Source organism: Elephantulus edwardii, unplaced genomic scaffold (assembly GCF_000299155.1).
Source record: "Elephantulus edwardii isolate Elephantulus edwardi_28Jun2011 unplaced genomic scaffold, EleEdw1.0 scaffold00002, whole genome shotgun sequence".
Taxonomy (NCBI): domain Eukaryota; kingdom Metazoa; phylum Chordata; class Mammalia; order Macroscelidea; family Macroscelididae; genus Elephantulus; species Elephantulus edwardii.
Window position 1 is genome coordinate 25,681,345 of NW_006399752.1, and position 16,880 is coordinate 25,698,224.

A 16,880-nucleotide genomic window follows, 5' to 3' on the forward strand; every position below is an offset into this window, starting at 1 on the left:
AGAATTAAGGTTGCATAGTGGAGTGTACTTGAGGTGGTGTGGGGGTTGCCGGGGGGGGGGGATTGTATAGCAATGGAAGAATTTTTCTTTCACTTTTTAAAGAGAGAAGCAAACTTTGGGGGGGGCAGGGAAAAAAGTGCAACAATGAATGAATGGAAATCCAAAATCTCTGTAAATGTTCATTAAAATTAATAAAATAAAATTTAAAAAAAAAACACAAAACCCAAAACAGGAGGCAGGTGTTGCTGGGGGGGTGGGGAACCACTTAAAACATTTAAAGTAGTATCTTAAACTTTCTGACATAACAATCTGTTGCCTCTATGGATCCCTTCAGCAAAATGCACACAAAATTTCAGGAGCTCATGAACCCTCTCTAGAGCCTAAGCACAGACAGCAGGTTTTAAGAAGCCCTACTTTAAGGAAAGGGAGCTCTGGTGGTATAGACCATAGAAAATGCCCTGCTAAAGGCCACATCTCCCTGGGGGTTCTAATCCAATAGGCATTCTGTGAGAGAAAGATAGGCCATTTCCAGCTTCGGAAACCCACCAGAGTCAGTGATGACTTGGTTTCAACTCAACAATGATGACAATTTACTTAAATCAAAATGTTGCACTTGTTTGATGTTAGGGCTTCCTGTTGTAATCAAATCAACAAGCCTCAATCCATCTTAGAGAAACAAAGGCTTCTAAATTTAATGGAAACCAAAATATATTTTACTTGAACTACTTCCTTAAAATTATTAATAATTATTATGATAAATGGAGAAACAATGGAATCGGCCAATGATGTCATTCTACTTGAATTAAAAAATCCATTATCTATGGACACAGCAATTAAGAAATCACAGAGTACTTTATATGGGTCAAATATGCAACAAAGACCTCTTTAAGTTTTAAAAAGTAAACCTGTAACCTTAAGAAGTAAGCTGCTCTTGACTCAAGCCATGATCATCTTGTATGCATACAAAGCTGAACAATGGAAAAAGAAGATAGCAATTTGTGATGCTGCCCAATAGCATGTTGGTAAAAAACAAAAACAAAGAACCTTCAATATACAGGGGAAGGCCAAAAGAATGAACCAATTAGTTTTAGAAAAATATAACCAAAATATCCTTTAGCAGTCAAGACGGTGAGACTGCAACACACTTACTGTGGATACCTCATCAGAGAAAAACAAGTACTAGAAAAAGACAATGGGCTTGTTAAAGGAGAAGGAAGCTGAAAAAGACAAAGGACACTCTCAGTGAGATAGACTGTCACAAAAGCAACCTAACAAGTTCAAAGATGCCCAGCATGAAGAAGGCACCCAGCCAGACAATGCTTTCTTCTGTAAAACATAAGGTCACCACGAGTCGAAGTCAATCAATAGCAACAAACAACTCCATATAAAGATTGACAGTAGTTGTGAGGGATATATCAGATTACTACCTTCCTCCTCAGAACAGATTAAGAGAAAGAACCAGGCATGGGCAGCAGAAAAGAACAGGGTAAGATCTTGATCCCTCCATTTACTAGTTCTTTACCCTGGGCAAGCAAGTAAAAAACTGGTCTCAGCTTCTTCATCCATAAAATAAAAATAATATTAACTTTGCAGGGCTGAAGGGAGGATTCCTTTTAAAACTATCTGGCCTCAATCTATATGCTGAGCAATAAATTCAAGAACCTGGACTATTGTGAAGAACAATGTGGAATCAGGATTATGGGAGACTTGATTCATCAGCAATCTGTGTTATGTAGATAGCACAACCTTGATTGCAGAAACAAAAGAAAATCTGGAACACTTACGGTAGAAGATTACAGACATGGATCAATACGGATTACATCTCAACATAAAGAAAACAAAAATCTTCATCACTGGACCAATAAGCAACATCATGATAGGTGGAAAAAAAATTGAAATTATCAAGATTTCATTTTACTTGGGTCAACATTTCATTTTACTTGGATCCACAATCAATATACTTGATAACAACAGTCAAGAAATTTAAAAAAAAAAAAATGCGTTGCACTGAGAAAATCTGTTGTTAAGGACCTCTCCGAAGTCCTAAAGAGAGCCAAGATATCAATTTAAAGACTAAGTGCATCTGATCCAAGCCATGGTATTTTTAATTGCATCCTATGCATCTGAAAGTTAGACAATGAATAAGGATGAGAGAATCATCAATGTCTTTGAATTTGTGATGGTAGAAAGGGCAGTAACTATTTCACAGACAGCCAAAAGAACAAGAGAACAAGTCTGACTTGGAGGAACTACATTCTGTGGAACCTTAGAATCACATACTATGGACATGTTTTCAGAAGGAAACAATCCTTCGAAACCCAGTCATGCTGGGAAAGTGGACGTGAGAGCAGAAAACCTCAACAAGACAGACTAGCACACTGACGACAACAACGGTTTCAAGCATATCATAGATCTCGTGTTCGTCGGGTTACTACGAGTTGTAGTGGACCTAACAGTAACACTGCTTGACGTGCTATGATGTTTATAGATAAGGAACAGTCATCAAGAAATAACCATAAAGATGAAGTGCATTTTAAAATTAGTATTTGCTGGTTTTCTGAGAAGAAAAGCAAGATTCACCAAGAATGATGACAAATCCAAACCGCATTTAAGAAATCAAATAGCAAACAAAATTGAGAATGACACAAACGAACACGTTCTGAGAAAATATTTAAGAAAGCTTACTTTTCTTGCTTGTCAATTTTTTTTTAAACTTTCAGAAATGTAAAAAAAAAAAAAAAACCAAAACAAAACCCCTCCCATCTTTTCTTACTAGTCAATTTTATAAAAAGGAACTTCTAAGAAGTTCCTTGATAAATTTCTTTTTCCTCTACAGATTTCCTTTAAACTCTAACAAAAACTGAGTAAAAGTCGCTAGTCTTGCTTCACATTTACACTGAAAACTCAACTTCTCTCGTTGTTCTTCTACAATCTCATCCCATTCTTCTTTCTTTCTATGTTAGCTTCCTTTGGGACTTTACTCCCTGACCCTCACTACTGCATTATGTGGTCACTTCTGCCATCTAGTGGAGGGATAAAGTAAGGTGAAGTAAGGTTCTGAAAATCATTCAATAAAAGCAATATATGATAGGGTATTATAGTTATCACAAGAGTCCAGAATTAAGGGTGCATAGTGGAGTGTACCTGGGGTGGTGGGAGGCATGCGGAGGGATTGTAAACCAAAGAAAGAATTTTTCTTTTACTTTTTCAAAGAGAGGAGCAAACTGGGGGCAGAGGGGCTAAGCAGGGAGAAAAGTGCAACAATGAATGAACGGAAATCCAAAATCTCTGTAAATGTTCATTAAAATTATTAAAATTAAAAACAAAACAACAAAAGCCTGTATCTGGGGTATATTTTTAGGTTTTGCCATCAAATCAATCTCAATTCTCTGGTTAAAAGTCAAGGTCTGTGACCATCTACACCACTCAGGAATCCCTTTCTTTGTTTCCACAAACTAGAAATACTTGCCTCACTGACAATTACACCAAAAGGACTGGGTGGAGGGAACGACAGTGAAGAAATCTAGGCCAAAGACACAAGAAACACATCTTAGTAGAAAACCAGTATTGATAACTTAGGGATAAGGTACTGAAAAAAGTAAATTTTTAGTCATAATTTTTATTTAAATACATACACAAACACATACACATCATTGTCTCGCTGCCGTCAAATCAATTACAATTCATACTGTAACTATAGAACAGAAACCCTGTGGGATTCCTACTCTGGGTTACAGGGAAGCAAAGTGCTCATCTTTCTTCCACACATAGGCTGGTGAGTTTGAGCTGCTGATCTGTTAGTTAGCGGCCAAATGCCTTAACACAATGCCATTAATGTTCCATAGATATGTTTGTTTACTTCATGTGTTAGTACATTAAGAACAAAGTTAAGAACCTGCAGACAAAAAGACTCTAAAAGGATCTATGTTTTCAAGAGGCAAGACGGGATAGCAGAGTCAGTAAATTTCAGGCTTTGTAGTCTCTGGGTTTCTGTTCAGGCTCTCTGGATATGTAGTGTTAAGGTTTTTTTACTTTTCTGTTCATTGCTTTAGACCTGACGACATGACTAGGAGGAAATAATATAAAACAAATCTTTGAAACTCCAGTCACCACCTTACTTCCCTGATGGTGTGGTCTCCAACTGCCTAAACTGTGAACACATGTTGATCAGTCTTCAACATCAATATTATCAACAGTTAAAAGGTCAATGTAAGAGAGAGGGCACTAACTTGACTGTAAGGAGTTTGAGGTGAGGCATAGCCTGATGTAGCCCTGAAGTCAGTGCCATAGTTAAAGGTTCAGGTTGTTGGATGACTGAAAGAAGAGGTAACTTGTGACTGTTCTAAGACAAAGCTTGCTGGAGAACTGAAGAAACTAGACGCTTCTTGCATTTATTTTGCTGGACTGAATCTTGACTTTTACTTGCTGACTGAGAAGCTGTCTAAGCTAATTATGGCATTCTATTTTGTTGTTAATCTGCCTTGGGATTGCTGGATTGAACCTGGACTTTCTCTGTGTCAGGTCCTTTGCCTGCTTCCTTCTGCCACCACTTGACCTATTTCCTTATTAAACCTCACAACTGTTAGTAAAATCAAGGCTATGAGTCAACTTGCAATGACTATCAGACCCAGCGATTAGAAATAGGAGCAGTAGCGTGGGGGACCATGTTTGACCTTATGGGGATCAGTTTTTTTTATTGGATGTTGATGAGGACAGTTCTTCTTTGTGAAATTAGTAAAGGCTGGACTTGGCCTTCTCCTGTTGCACTTGCTCCTATTTAATGTCTATGAATTTTGCTATCTGTAAATCCGAACAAATGCATCAAATCCTTGACAGAGAAGAACTACTCTAAGGCTTTAAAAAAAAAGTCATTATTGCTAAAAGAAATGAGATGTTCTGACTGAAACCCCAGCAATAAAGACTATTTATAATGCTACTAAGGAGAAATGAAAGCAAATCTTTCTTGCTGGGCTCAAATGTAAAGAGTATTCACACAACTTCATTTATACTCCACCAACTTTTCAAAAATTATGTAATAGAGAGCATATAAAAATTCAAACTAAGAGCAAGAAGTGTGGTATAAGCTCTTAGTGTTCAGAAAGTTCAAGAAAAAAATAATTTATACTTGAGAAAGTTGCTGAACATCAGAATTGAGACTTCATGATTGTCAGAGACAAGGTGAGAAGGATTGCTTCTCTGAGAACAAGAGTGAACTGTAAAGACAGAAACTCAATTCCAAAGGGGCTATCTTTTCTGTCAAGGTGCTCAAAATCATTAGTCATTAAAACAAAATGAAACCTAACACCGTCCAGTTGATTCCAATTTAGGGGAATGAAACTTCCTTGGGTTTCCAAAGCTGCAACTTTTCACAAGAGGAGATAACTCATCTTTCTATTGGAGCAGCTGGTGGATTTGAGCTGCTAACATTTCATTCAGCAGCCAGTTAATAATGCTCTATGACATTAGGGTTCATTAGGTAAAGGCAGATCAAAACCACAATGAGCTAGCACATCAAATTCACTATAATTACTAGGACTTAAAACACACACCATCATCAAAACAAAACAAATAATCATGAAAAGAAGCTGGAGCTTACCATTCATTGCTGGTTGCTGTTGTTAGGAGCCATCAAGTTAACTACGATAGAGATCCTATCAACAACAGAATCTGAACCTTGCCCTATCCTGTGCCATTCTCACCATCTCTGATATACTTGAGCCCACTGTTACAGTCACTGTGTCAAAACTGACTGCTGTTAGAACCACCGCATAAGTGACCCCTCTTTGGGTTTCCAAGCCTATAAATCAAACAAGAAGAGACTGTCCATCTTTGTCCCACAGAGGCAGGGTTGGATTCTAATCACCAGAGAGCTGCGGCGTTTGTAACCAGAGCTTGCAAAACGGTAGAGTGACAGTGGCAAAGTTGGGCAGTTTTTCAGAAAATTAAATACAGAATTATCAGTAGAGGGTCTGGTGATTCTATTCCAAATGAACTAAAACTAAGCTGGAACACAGATATGTGTACATCAATGTAAACATCATACTGTACTTGGCCACCAACACTGCAGCATTTTTCACAACAGACAAAATGTGGAAATAAATCTAAATGTCCATTAACACACAAGTGGATACACAAAACAGAATACTACTCAACCATAAACAGAAATGAAGCTGTGATGCATGCTATTGTATGGGGTGGACCTTGAAAGCATGCTTAGTAGAATAAGTCATTCATAAATGGACAATTACATGCCCTCATGTATGTGAAATATCTATAATAGGCAAGTATATAGAGATCAAAGTTTATCAGTAGTGACCAGGAGAAAAAAAGAAGGTAGGAAAGAAGACTTAGTGCTTAGGAGACACTGAGCATCTATTGAAAACAATGCAGTAACTTGTGAATATGTAACAGTGACAACTGAACAACATGATGAGCATCCCTGGACTATTTCTCTGAAATGAGAAATTCTTAATACATACATTTTACAGTTTTAAAAAGCAAAAAACCTTACTATTTAAATTTTCTTAAAAGGCAATGTACACCAAAAATGAAATGGCCTCATATTATCTGCGTGAGGTACCCTACAGATAGTGACTACTAAAATACTTACCAATAAGAAGACTTTTTAGTCTTCTATAGTCTTCAGTTACATCAAAATCATCACCAGCAAATATTAACATAGGTTTTGTTCCCTCAGGACATTTGCTGTTCTAGGAAGTAAAAAAATGTAATTATGTAATTATCAAATTCTAAACTGTTTAATCATATACCAATTTTAAAAGTCAGTAATTAATATAGTAATTAATTTTCACTTTTTCTAAACTGTCCTCCAACCATGTCTGAGGATACTGATTTTAACTTTAAAAACAAGAATTGAGATTTTTAAAAACTTAACAGATTTTTATTCTGGTGTTTTAGCAATTTATTTACAAAATTTGAATAAATTGTTTTCCAGAACAGATTCTTCCAATTTCCCTCACCCCAACCACCCATCAAATTGTGTAATTCCATGATTCATTCCCCCCGCCACCACGCACACCTTTCACCCCTCTGCTTCCACCCTCCCTCCATCCCTTGGATTCTTACACTCATTATACAATAATGGTTTTATACAATGTTTGTCCTTGTGGGACTGAATTAGTTCACTCAGCATAATGCTCTCCAGGCCCTCCCAAGTTAGGTAACAATTCACAAAAATCATTGCTCCTGCATGCTGCATAGTATTTCACCATGTGAATGTACCGTGATTTCTCAATCCATTCATTTGTGGTTGCACATCTGGGCTGTTTCCATGTTCTTACCATAGTAAATACTGCTATGAACACTGGTGTACAAGTCTCCATTTGTGCCTCAGCTCTCGTTTTCTCAGGGTACATTCCAAATAGTGGAATAGCTGGGTCATATGGAATTTCTAAGCTCAGGTTTTTGAGGAAGCGCCAAACTGCCTTCCAGAACCGTTGTACCAATTTATAATCCCACCAACAATATGTAAAAGTTCCTTTCTCACCACATCCTATTCAACATTTATTACCTGCTACCTTGTTAAACTTTGCCACTGCTACCCGAATAAACTTCACTGTGGTTTTGATGTGCATCTCTCTTCTTGCCAGTGGGCAATGAGGTGGAAGGAATAGCACTCTGACTTCAAAACGTACTACAAACAGCATGGTACTGGTACAATGACACAGACCAATGGGACAGAATTGAGAACCCAGAAATAGATCCAGCTATGCATGGTCAACTGATATTTGACAAGGAAATAAAACCTATCAAATGGGAAAATGACCACCTTTTCAACAAATGGTGCTGGCAAAACTGGACTTCTTCCTGCAGAAACCTGAAACAGGATCCACTTTCACACCATACACAAAAATCAACTCAAGGTCAATCAGAGACCTGGGAATCAAGCCCCAAACCATAAAGTTTCATAAAAGACAAACTGGGATCAAGCTTAGAAGCTCTTGTCTACAGTATAAAGAGACTGCCAAATGCAGTCAGAAATGTACAATCTGAAGAGGATAAAACTAATGAATGAGACCTTCTAAAGATTAAATCCATGTGTGCATCAAAAACTTTTTCCAACAGGGTGAAAAGAAAACGTGACTGGTAATACCATCTATACCATCTCATACAAGAGTCTCATAATAAAAGTTTACAGAATACATCTGGACCTTCCTAAGGCAAAGGCTGATAACCCAATTACAAAATGGGCAAAACACATGGAAAGACTTTTCACACAGGAAGATATTTGAATGGCAAACAGACACCTGAAGAAACTACACTTTTTTTAAAAAAAAATTTATTATTTTGTGTGTGTGTAGTGTCAAATCAGATCTGACTAGTACAGGAGGAGATTATCCCTCCTTTTCCCGGCAGAGCATCTAGTGGATTTGAACCGTATACCTTTGCTTAAAACTACACATTTTTATGCTTCAGATGTTTTATGTTACTACCTTGCATTGCCAAATTAAAATTATCAAAATATGTATAATACTTATAAACACCAATCTTTGCAAAGAAATAAATTTGACAGAAAACAACTAAAAAAGGAAACCCCAAATCACAATTTTTTAAAATTAAAAACCTTAATAATCAGTATACTAAAAGTTAATAAACATAGTTTGCTTGAATTATTTGCACCAGTGTATCTTTCCACTGTATGACAGAAAATACAAATTTAAAATAAACGCTAAACTAAAATACCAACTAGACATCACATGGAAAGCAGTATTTTTCACAGAAGCTACAGAAAATATGAGATAATATATTTGAAGGACTAGATGATGGTAGAAGCAGAGTTTTAAGGGACGCTGAGCCCATCTGTAACCAAGGATTACTGTCAGCAGAGTCTTTCTGAGATCATTTACTTGTTTTCCACATCAGACTCTCATTCAAAGCATCAGCAGCAAGTCCCCAAGGTAGGATTAATAAGTTGATGTTCAAATAGTGAAAATAGGGGTGCTCTGGTTGGCTAGGTGCAAGAAGCTGCACTGCAATCCCAGAGGTACACAGTTCAAATCCACCAGATGCTCTGCTGGAGAAGGAGGGGCAATCTCCTCCTGTACCAGTCAACTCCAATTTGACGGTACACACACACACAAAAATAATAAAATTTTTAAAAACTTAAAAATTTAAAAAAAAACAGTGAAAATAAAGTAGAATCACATATAGCTTTTTGGGGAGAGAAGAGAGCTCAATCTGAAAATTATACTGATTTATCTGAAGATCCATGAAATAACTAAACCAAACTAAACACATTGTCATCAGGTGAGTTCCTATTCACAGAGACCCTTTAAGATAAAGTAAAACTGCCGCAGAGGGTTTCTGAGGCTGTAGGTCTTTACATTGGTGCAAAGTGGTACATCTTTCTCCTTTAGTGGCTTATAACTTCATACTGTCAACCTTCTGGTTATCAGTCCAGTGCTTATATTACAGTACCGCCAGAGAACCTTCCCATAAAACAGGTGCTGTGGTTAATTCAAAGGGAGAGGTTAACATTTAAGCCGTTGGTACAGACAGTTAAAAGATGGTAATCACAGACTGAGGTTTAACTGCCAGAAGATCCACATATGTGCAATATATTATAAATACATCTTTATTTTTAAAATGTTAAGATAAAATGAAATTGTGGTTTCAATCACCAGATTATGTAAAGTTCCTTCTTATTCTACAAAAACATCATCAGTACCCTTTACTACAAAATGTTACTAATGCCTAAGAGCAACATTACAAAATGCTTTTGATCTTTATGGTATCTCACCTTAATATCTTTGAGAGAGATGAATTTCTCAATACCCAATTCAATCATATCTAGCACATGGTAGTCATACATACGACCTAGAAGGAAAAAACATTTTAAGCATTTAGCTCTCCCAATACATGTCTTATCAACATATCCAAAACATCCTGGTACTTGTTTTTTCCTTTCTTCTTTTACCCTCAAACACACTTCCTCTTTCTTAAAACTTTCAGCTTACTAGAATTGATTACTAGGATGTAAGAGGTCATATGACACAGCTCCTTTATCTTAGGGAGCAGTAATTGAAGGTAAAGCTTGCCTAATTGAGTTTCCCAGATGAAGTCACAACATTCCCAGGCCAGGAATGTATTTCTATGTATTTATTAGGAAAGAGTTTATTTATGTGAACAGCTATGTTGAGTCTGTTTGTTTTCTAGTTCCAATACTGATTTAAGATAAATACAATGTTGTTAAATGTTACTGAGTTGGCTTCAAATTTATATATAGAAATACAGAAAACTTATATACAAAAGAAACCCTGCACAGCCTGTACCAACCTCACAATTTGTGGCTAATTGAAAGGTCAACAGTACAAATTCACTGTCACTTTAAGGAAGAAAGCTGGGCAACATTCTCCCTTAAGATTTACAGTCTTGGAACTCCTACTGAGAGTCTCTATGAGTCGGAACCACCTCAACAGCAGGGTGTGTGTAAATATATACATATGTCAGATACATGTGCATGTATGAATGCATACATATACATCCTATATTAGAAAAATACCCTACAATTTGCATTAGAGGAATGCTTTCTTTACCTGGAGAATGGTAGAAGGATTTTATTCAGTGTCATAGGGCAAACAAGAGTTTAGTGGTTGTTCCTGAATCTTCAACATCATCAGTTAGTCTAAGTCACAAAGCTGACTCTAAAATTAATAAAAGAAATAAACAAATTAGAAAATAAATGATACTTACCTATTACTAAGTTATTCGGCCGTTTCTTATTATGAGAACCAAACATGAATAAAGAACAATCTGATTTCTTGGAGAAGAACTCCTAGAAAGACAAAAGAAATACCATCAATCAAAGTATACTTGTAACAATGTTAAGAATGTTAACTCTTAACAAAATAACATCCGTTTTATTCAAGCAGATAATGAAAGCAGAGTGACCGAAACAGGACCATAAGGAGGAAAAGTTACTTTATTTCTGGCATTTCATGTCAAATTTTCTTATTCAGAGTACATACAGAAAAGAAGTAAAACTGTGATTAAGAATATATGAAAACTATTAGGTGGATAAATAAAATGAGGCTATTTGTCTTCAGCTACACAGCTATTTTGGAATAATACATCAAATGTTTCATCCGCTAAATAAATCTATTTCCTCATTAGATATTAATGATGCCAAGACACATGGGAGCTCACCAAGAGACACTAGGCCAACAGAGGTTAAAAGAGAAAGGTGACAGAGAGAAAAGCCTTGCCTAAGAGCTGGCACTCTGATTTTGGACTTTTACTCTTCTAAAATATTGACAGAATAAAATTCTATTTGATAAAGTTGTGATATTTTTATTATAGGAGCACCAGATAAATAAGACCGCTTATGCTATGACTAACCACCCAAAAGACTCTCAGAAAACACTCTTCATCCATTTTTTTATGCATCTCTGCCTCTAAATATTTGTTAAAATTATAAAGCAGAGCTAAAAGGTTTTCCTTCTGTAAAAGGTCAGCTAGTAAGTAAATATTTGAGGGCATTATTATCTTTTTAAAACAATTCTTTAAAATTATAAATAAAAATCATCCCTGGACCTCAGATAAACCACACGAAAAGTTTGATAGTGATTTAGAGCCCAAAATACGTTTTCAAGATTTTTTTTTTGAGGGAGGTGTAAAAATATTGTGGCAACAGGAGGATCAGGAAGACACTGACTACATTTCCAATATGATCACTAATTCCACGCTTATTTTAATGCCTAGAGCTCTGGGGTGTTTGTAAGCCTTCAAGGCGGAACAGAGCCACAGGTAACCTTCCAGATAGTTTTCAGAAGCTATTAACTGCACGAGAGGAGACTGCTAATCTCTCTCCTATTGAGCAGCTGGTAGATTCAAAGTGTTTACCCCTCCCTGTGCTAGCTGTGTAACTCTCACCCACCAGATTACCGGTGCTCACTCTAGAGTTCTTAGGTCTATTAAAATTCATGAAATAGCTTCTACCTTTAAAGGAAAGTGAGAAAAGAGAATGTCACACCAACTCTGCACTGAAAAAGAAGTACAGATTTTAACAGGACACTGGTAAGAAATAGTCACTCAACTAAAAGTATCATGGGTTCCACAAAATAAAAATCAGTCTTTGATTAATAAATGTATGAAAGAGCTGGTTTAAACTCTCCATTTTTAATTTCAGGCTACCTTTAACAAATGATGAAAAACTGAATCTGAGAGTAATTTTATTAAATAGAGGAATAATATTTATTTTCCACTATTTTTAATGTGTTTCAATTTTTGCATTTAAAACTGGTTACCAGTTAGGACAAAATGTTCAATTTTAGTCTTCTCATTAATTATTGAGATTCCAGTAATAAGCAATGGCATTCCTATCAAGAGAATTATCACTTCTTTTTAAAGAATTTAATTATTTTTAAGCAATTTATCATCTTAAAATTTATTAAACCAAATAACCTCAAACATTATACAGTCAAAGTCCATTATTTACTCTAACTTATCTTCTTTTGATTTCATTCATTAGTCTTTTCTCATTGCACTGTGGTTGCCAAAACAAACAGAACTTTGATTAACGCTAGTAAAACTCTAGTAAGTGTTAAATCATTCAGGCAGCAGCCCTTTTTAAATTATATATGAAAAAACAAAAGTCAGATTCAAAAAAATACAGCTTACTGTATTAGTAACAGATGCACAGAAAGCTTCCTTTTCACTATCTATTAATTATGCACTTTAAATATTTCAATTTTTACAAGTCTTATCAATTTACAACGTGCAAGCAGTGGATGCTGTTGTTGAATGCCTTAGTCAAGCATGACTCATAGCGACCCTTTGAACAGAAAGTCTGAAGCCCCTCTACCACTATCGGCATTTATCAAAGTTCATAGAGTTTCCTGAGGTATGTTATTTGGGAAGTGGATGCTACTTCTGCTTCCAAACCTGTCATAGTATGTTACTGTTATGTGCCAGTGAAGTCGCAGCACAGCACACTTAGTGACCAACAGCATCTACTAAAAGCATGTGCCTTTTTATCCTCCCCATTTTAAAACAAAAAATTCTTTCCCCAAAACAACTATGAGATATCATCTCACCCCAGTAAGAATAGCAAAATTTAACAGAACAGTAAGCAACAAATACTGATGAAGTTGTGGAGAAACTGGAACCCTTATTCACTGTTGGTGAAAGTGTAAAATGGTATAACCACTGTGGAAGGCGGTATGGTGCTTTCTCAAAAAGTTGCAGATAGAGAGACCATTTGATCCAGGAATTCCACTATTGGGAATATACCCCAAAAACACAATAACTGCCACTCAAGCAGATATATGCACACCCATGTCTATCATGGTTTTGTTCACAACAGCAAGGAGTTGGAAACGACCTAAGTTCTCATCAACAAATGGATAGAGAAGCTGTGGTATAGTCACACAATGGAATACTACGCTGCACTGAAAAAGAACTCATGCAATATTATTCATAATGGGTGACCCTGGAAGACATTATGCTGAGTGAAATATCTCAGTCACAAAAGGACAAATACTGCATAGAGCCACTACTGTAAAACAGGACTGACGTTAGGAAGAGACTGAGAAAGATGCATTGAAACAGATGAGGGAGAAAACTGTTTAAAAGGGATATGTGATTAGGTATTATTGTCATGACAGGAGTCCAGGACGAACTATAGTGGAGTGGGGGGAGAGATTATAAAACTATGAAAGAATTTTTATTTTACTTTTCAAAGAGAAAAGTGTACTGGAGTGGGAGGGGTGGGCAGGGAGAAAAGTACAACTGAATGAATGGAAATCCAAAGTCTCTGTAAATTGTCATTAAAATTAATAATAATAATAATAATAAATTCCTTCCCACAGAAATTCTTAATTGAAAACACAAATTAGGAGTATTACATGAATTAACCTTAAAAATCATTTATATGTTCTCTTAAATCAGAGCGTTTCTTATACTTACCAGTGATGTCTGATCCTCAAATGGCCTTGTGATATTTTTCCTAAAGGAATTAAACAAAAAAAGGGTGGCCCCAAATTTAGTAATCTTGTTAAGTAAATTTCCCCCTAACAACTCAGTAAAACCATAAGGTAAAAAAAATTTGATAGTGAATAAAAAAAAAAAAAAAGCTTAAAGGATATCCATTCACATAAATATTTTAGTGACTACATATGCAAAACAGTATCATTCAAGGATCTAGGGATGATGTTATAGTAACCATGTCAAACAAGATCACTGTTCTCACTGCTCTTATATTGTTTCAAGTGATATAAGCAAATAAGTAATTTTAAAAAGTATAAGTCAACCTGAGCTCTGGTGGCCTAGTGCTTTTCTAATTTTAACAATTTTTAAACCTTATAAAGAACTCTTTAGATCTTTTGCTGCAATTGTATTCTTTTCCATCAATATTCTAAAGACTATTTTAGAATTGGTGGTCTAGTGGCAAGAAAATGCACTGCAATCCTGAAGGCATGCGGTTCAAATTTGCCAGCTGCTCCACAGGAAAAAAATGGGCAATCTCCTCCTATGTGATTAATTGCCTCTGAAAATCTGCTGAAGAGCAGTGCTGAATGCATTCAGCTACTATACACAAGGTGAACACTCTAATCCTATCCATCCTTCCACAAGACAAACATGAGACAGTTTGTAAAGATTTACCACTTTAGAAACTCTATACATAGTACAACTCTGTCCTTTAAGATCTCTATGAATTGGAACTGACTTAATAACAATGGGTTTCCTGTTAGTGTACAGAGTGGAAAACAGACATTTGAGCGGAGACCTATCAAGAAATTAACAACGGAAAGGGGAAAAAAGTACGTGTACTTTAGGAAGAAGAAACAGAATTAGCAAAGATTCTGAGATGAGAAAAAGCTTGAGTATTCAAGGGGGAGAACAATGAAAGGATTTTTCTTTTTTTTTAAAAAAAAGTAGTATTCATGGGGGAAGAAAAAGAATATTCAAGGAAACCACACTGTCACTAAAGCCTAATGAGCAAGAGGTGAGTAACACTGCAGGTCAAAGATGTAGGTCTGGCCAAGATTATGGAATCTTGTTGGCCAAGGTAAGAACTGTGGGTTGTAAGAGTAATGAGGCTGATGTCATTAAGTTTGTTCAGTTGTCGCTGTTGGTGGGCAAAAAATACAGCCAAGATGCTGCGGAATCTGCTGGCTCTTCGTCAAATTACCCAGAGGACCATAAGTACTGCTTCACGCAGTTTGAAAATAAAGTTCGAGAAAAACAAAAGCTGTTTCAGGAGGATAATGGAATTCCAGTGTACCTAAAGGGTGGGATAGCTGATGCCCTCCTGTATAGAGCCACCATGCTTCTTACAGTTGGCGGAACAGCATATGCCATATATCAGATGGCTGTGGCTTCGTTTCCCAAGAAGCAGGATTGACTTCAAATTATCATTCCAGCTCTGGCTTCAGTTTAATTCCGTGCCCTATGGACCAGTAATCTGATCAAAAGAGCTCTTCTTTGGGGATCACTATTGACTTGCACTAACTGTCACCAATAAAGCAGTCTTTACCAAAAAAAAAAGAGTAATGAAGAGCACTAGAGGGTTTAGGCAAGAAGCTGACAAAGTCTGATTTATATTTTTATTTAAAGGATCATTCTGTCTGCTATAACAGACTATATTTAGGCACAGTAAAAGAAGTGCCAGAAAGGAGATAACAAAATAAAACAGGAGAGGGGGAAAAAAAATACAGGAAAGCAAACAGTGATAAGAGTAGGACTAGTAGTTGAAGAGATGAATTAGCAGTACAGAAACACAGAGCAAGTGGTCTTACACATAAAAAGAAAAGTAAAATATTTATTATTTTATTATATTGCTTAAACATAATTTTAAAACTCTGATCAGATAAATAAGAAATAAATAGTGGTAGAGCACTAGTGGCACAGTGGTTAAAGTACTCAGCAACTAAGCACAAGGTAAGTGGTTCAAACCCACCAACGGCTCCACCGGGCAAAAAAATGTGCCAGTCCACATCCATAAAGATTTACAGCTGCCTTTGAAAACCAATAATGCAGCTCTGCTTTGACCTATAGGGTTGCTAGGAGTCAGAACTGAACCAGACAGCAATGGATTTTTAAAAATATAAGAAATGTATTATCAGAAACTGGAATGGATGCTCAAACAGAAAGAGGATATTAGTGTAAAAACTGGTGATATTAAAACTAATTCCCTAATCTAGTTAATAATACTGCATCAATGTTAATTTTTTTAGTTCTAATAATTGTGCTATGGTTACACAAGTGCTATTAGGAGAGTGAAATGTTTATAACTTTTCTCTAAATCTATAATTATTTAAAAATAAAAGGTAAATAAGATTTTAAAGGAAAAAAAAACCCTAAAAAAATCATAATTATGGAAGAATATTCAGTAAAAAAATCCCAGAAATAAACCCTAACAGCTGTAAGAAACTGCAGTGTTTAAAAAAAAGAAAACAAAAAGTTCCAAAGTCGTGCTGACTGAGGGAGCCACGCTTCCTTCTTAACAAGGCTTCACTTGTGGTAGCTCCTCTCCGAGCTTCGCGATGCTGCCCAAGGACGACAAGAAGAAGAAAGTCGCCCATGAAGGACAAAGACCCAGTGAACAAATCTGGGGGCAAAGCCAAGAAGAAGTGGTCCAAAGGCAAAGTTCGGGACAAGCTCAATAATCTGGTCTTGTTTGACAAAGCCACATACGACAAACTTTGTAAAGAAGTTCCCAACTATAAGCTTATAACCCCAGCTGTTGTCTCAGAAAAACTAAAGATTGGGGTTCCCTGGCCAGGGCAGCCCTTCAGGAGCTGCTAAGTAAAGGGCTTATCAAGCTGGTTTCAAAACACAGAGCTCAAGTGATTTACACCAGAAACACCAAAGGTGGCGATGCCCCAGCTGCTGGAGAAGATGCATAAACAGGTTCAACC

General features: G+C 36.3%; 1 protein-coding gene across 1 annotated transcript in view; it reads right to left on the reverse strand.

The window, feature by feature from the left end:
- RPF2 (ribosome production factor 2 homolog (S. cerevisiae)) overlaps positions 1-16,880 on the reverse strand; it is a 54,445-nt gene that overhangs the window by 21,304 nt on the left and 16,261 nt on the right. Inside the window, exons 4-7 of the mRNA XM_006879038.1 lie at positions 13,927-13,966; positions 10,714-10,795; positions 9,761-9,837; positions 6,611-6,710 (exon numbers count right to left, since the gene is read on the reverse strand). Coding sequence (XP_006879100.1) covers positions 6,611-6,710; positions 9,761-9,837; positions 10,714-10,795; positions 13,927-13,966 — 299 coding nt within the window. The remainder of the gene's footprint in view (positions 1-6,610; positions 6,711-9,760; positions 9,838-10,713; positions 10,796-13,926; positions 13,967-16,880) is intronic.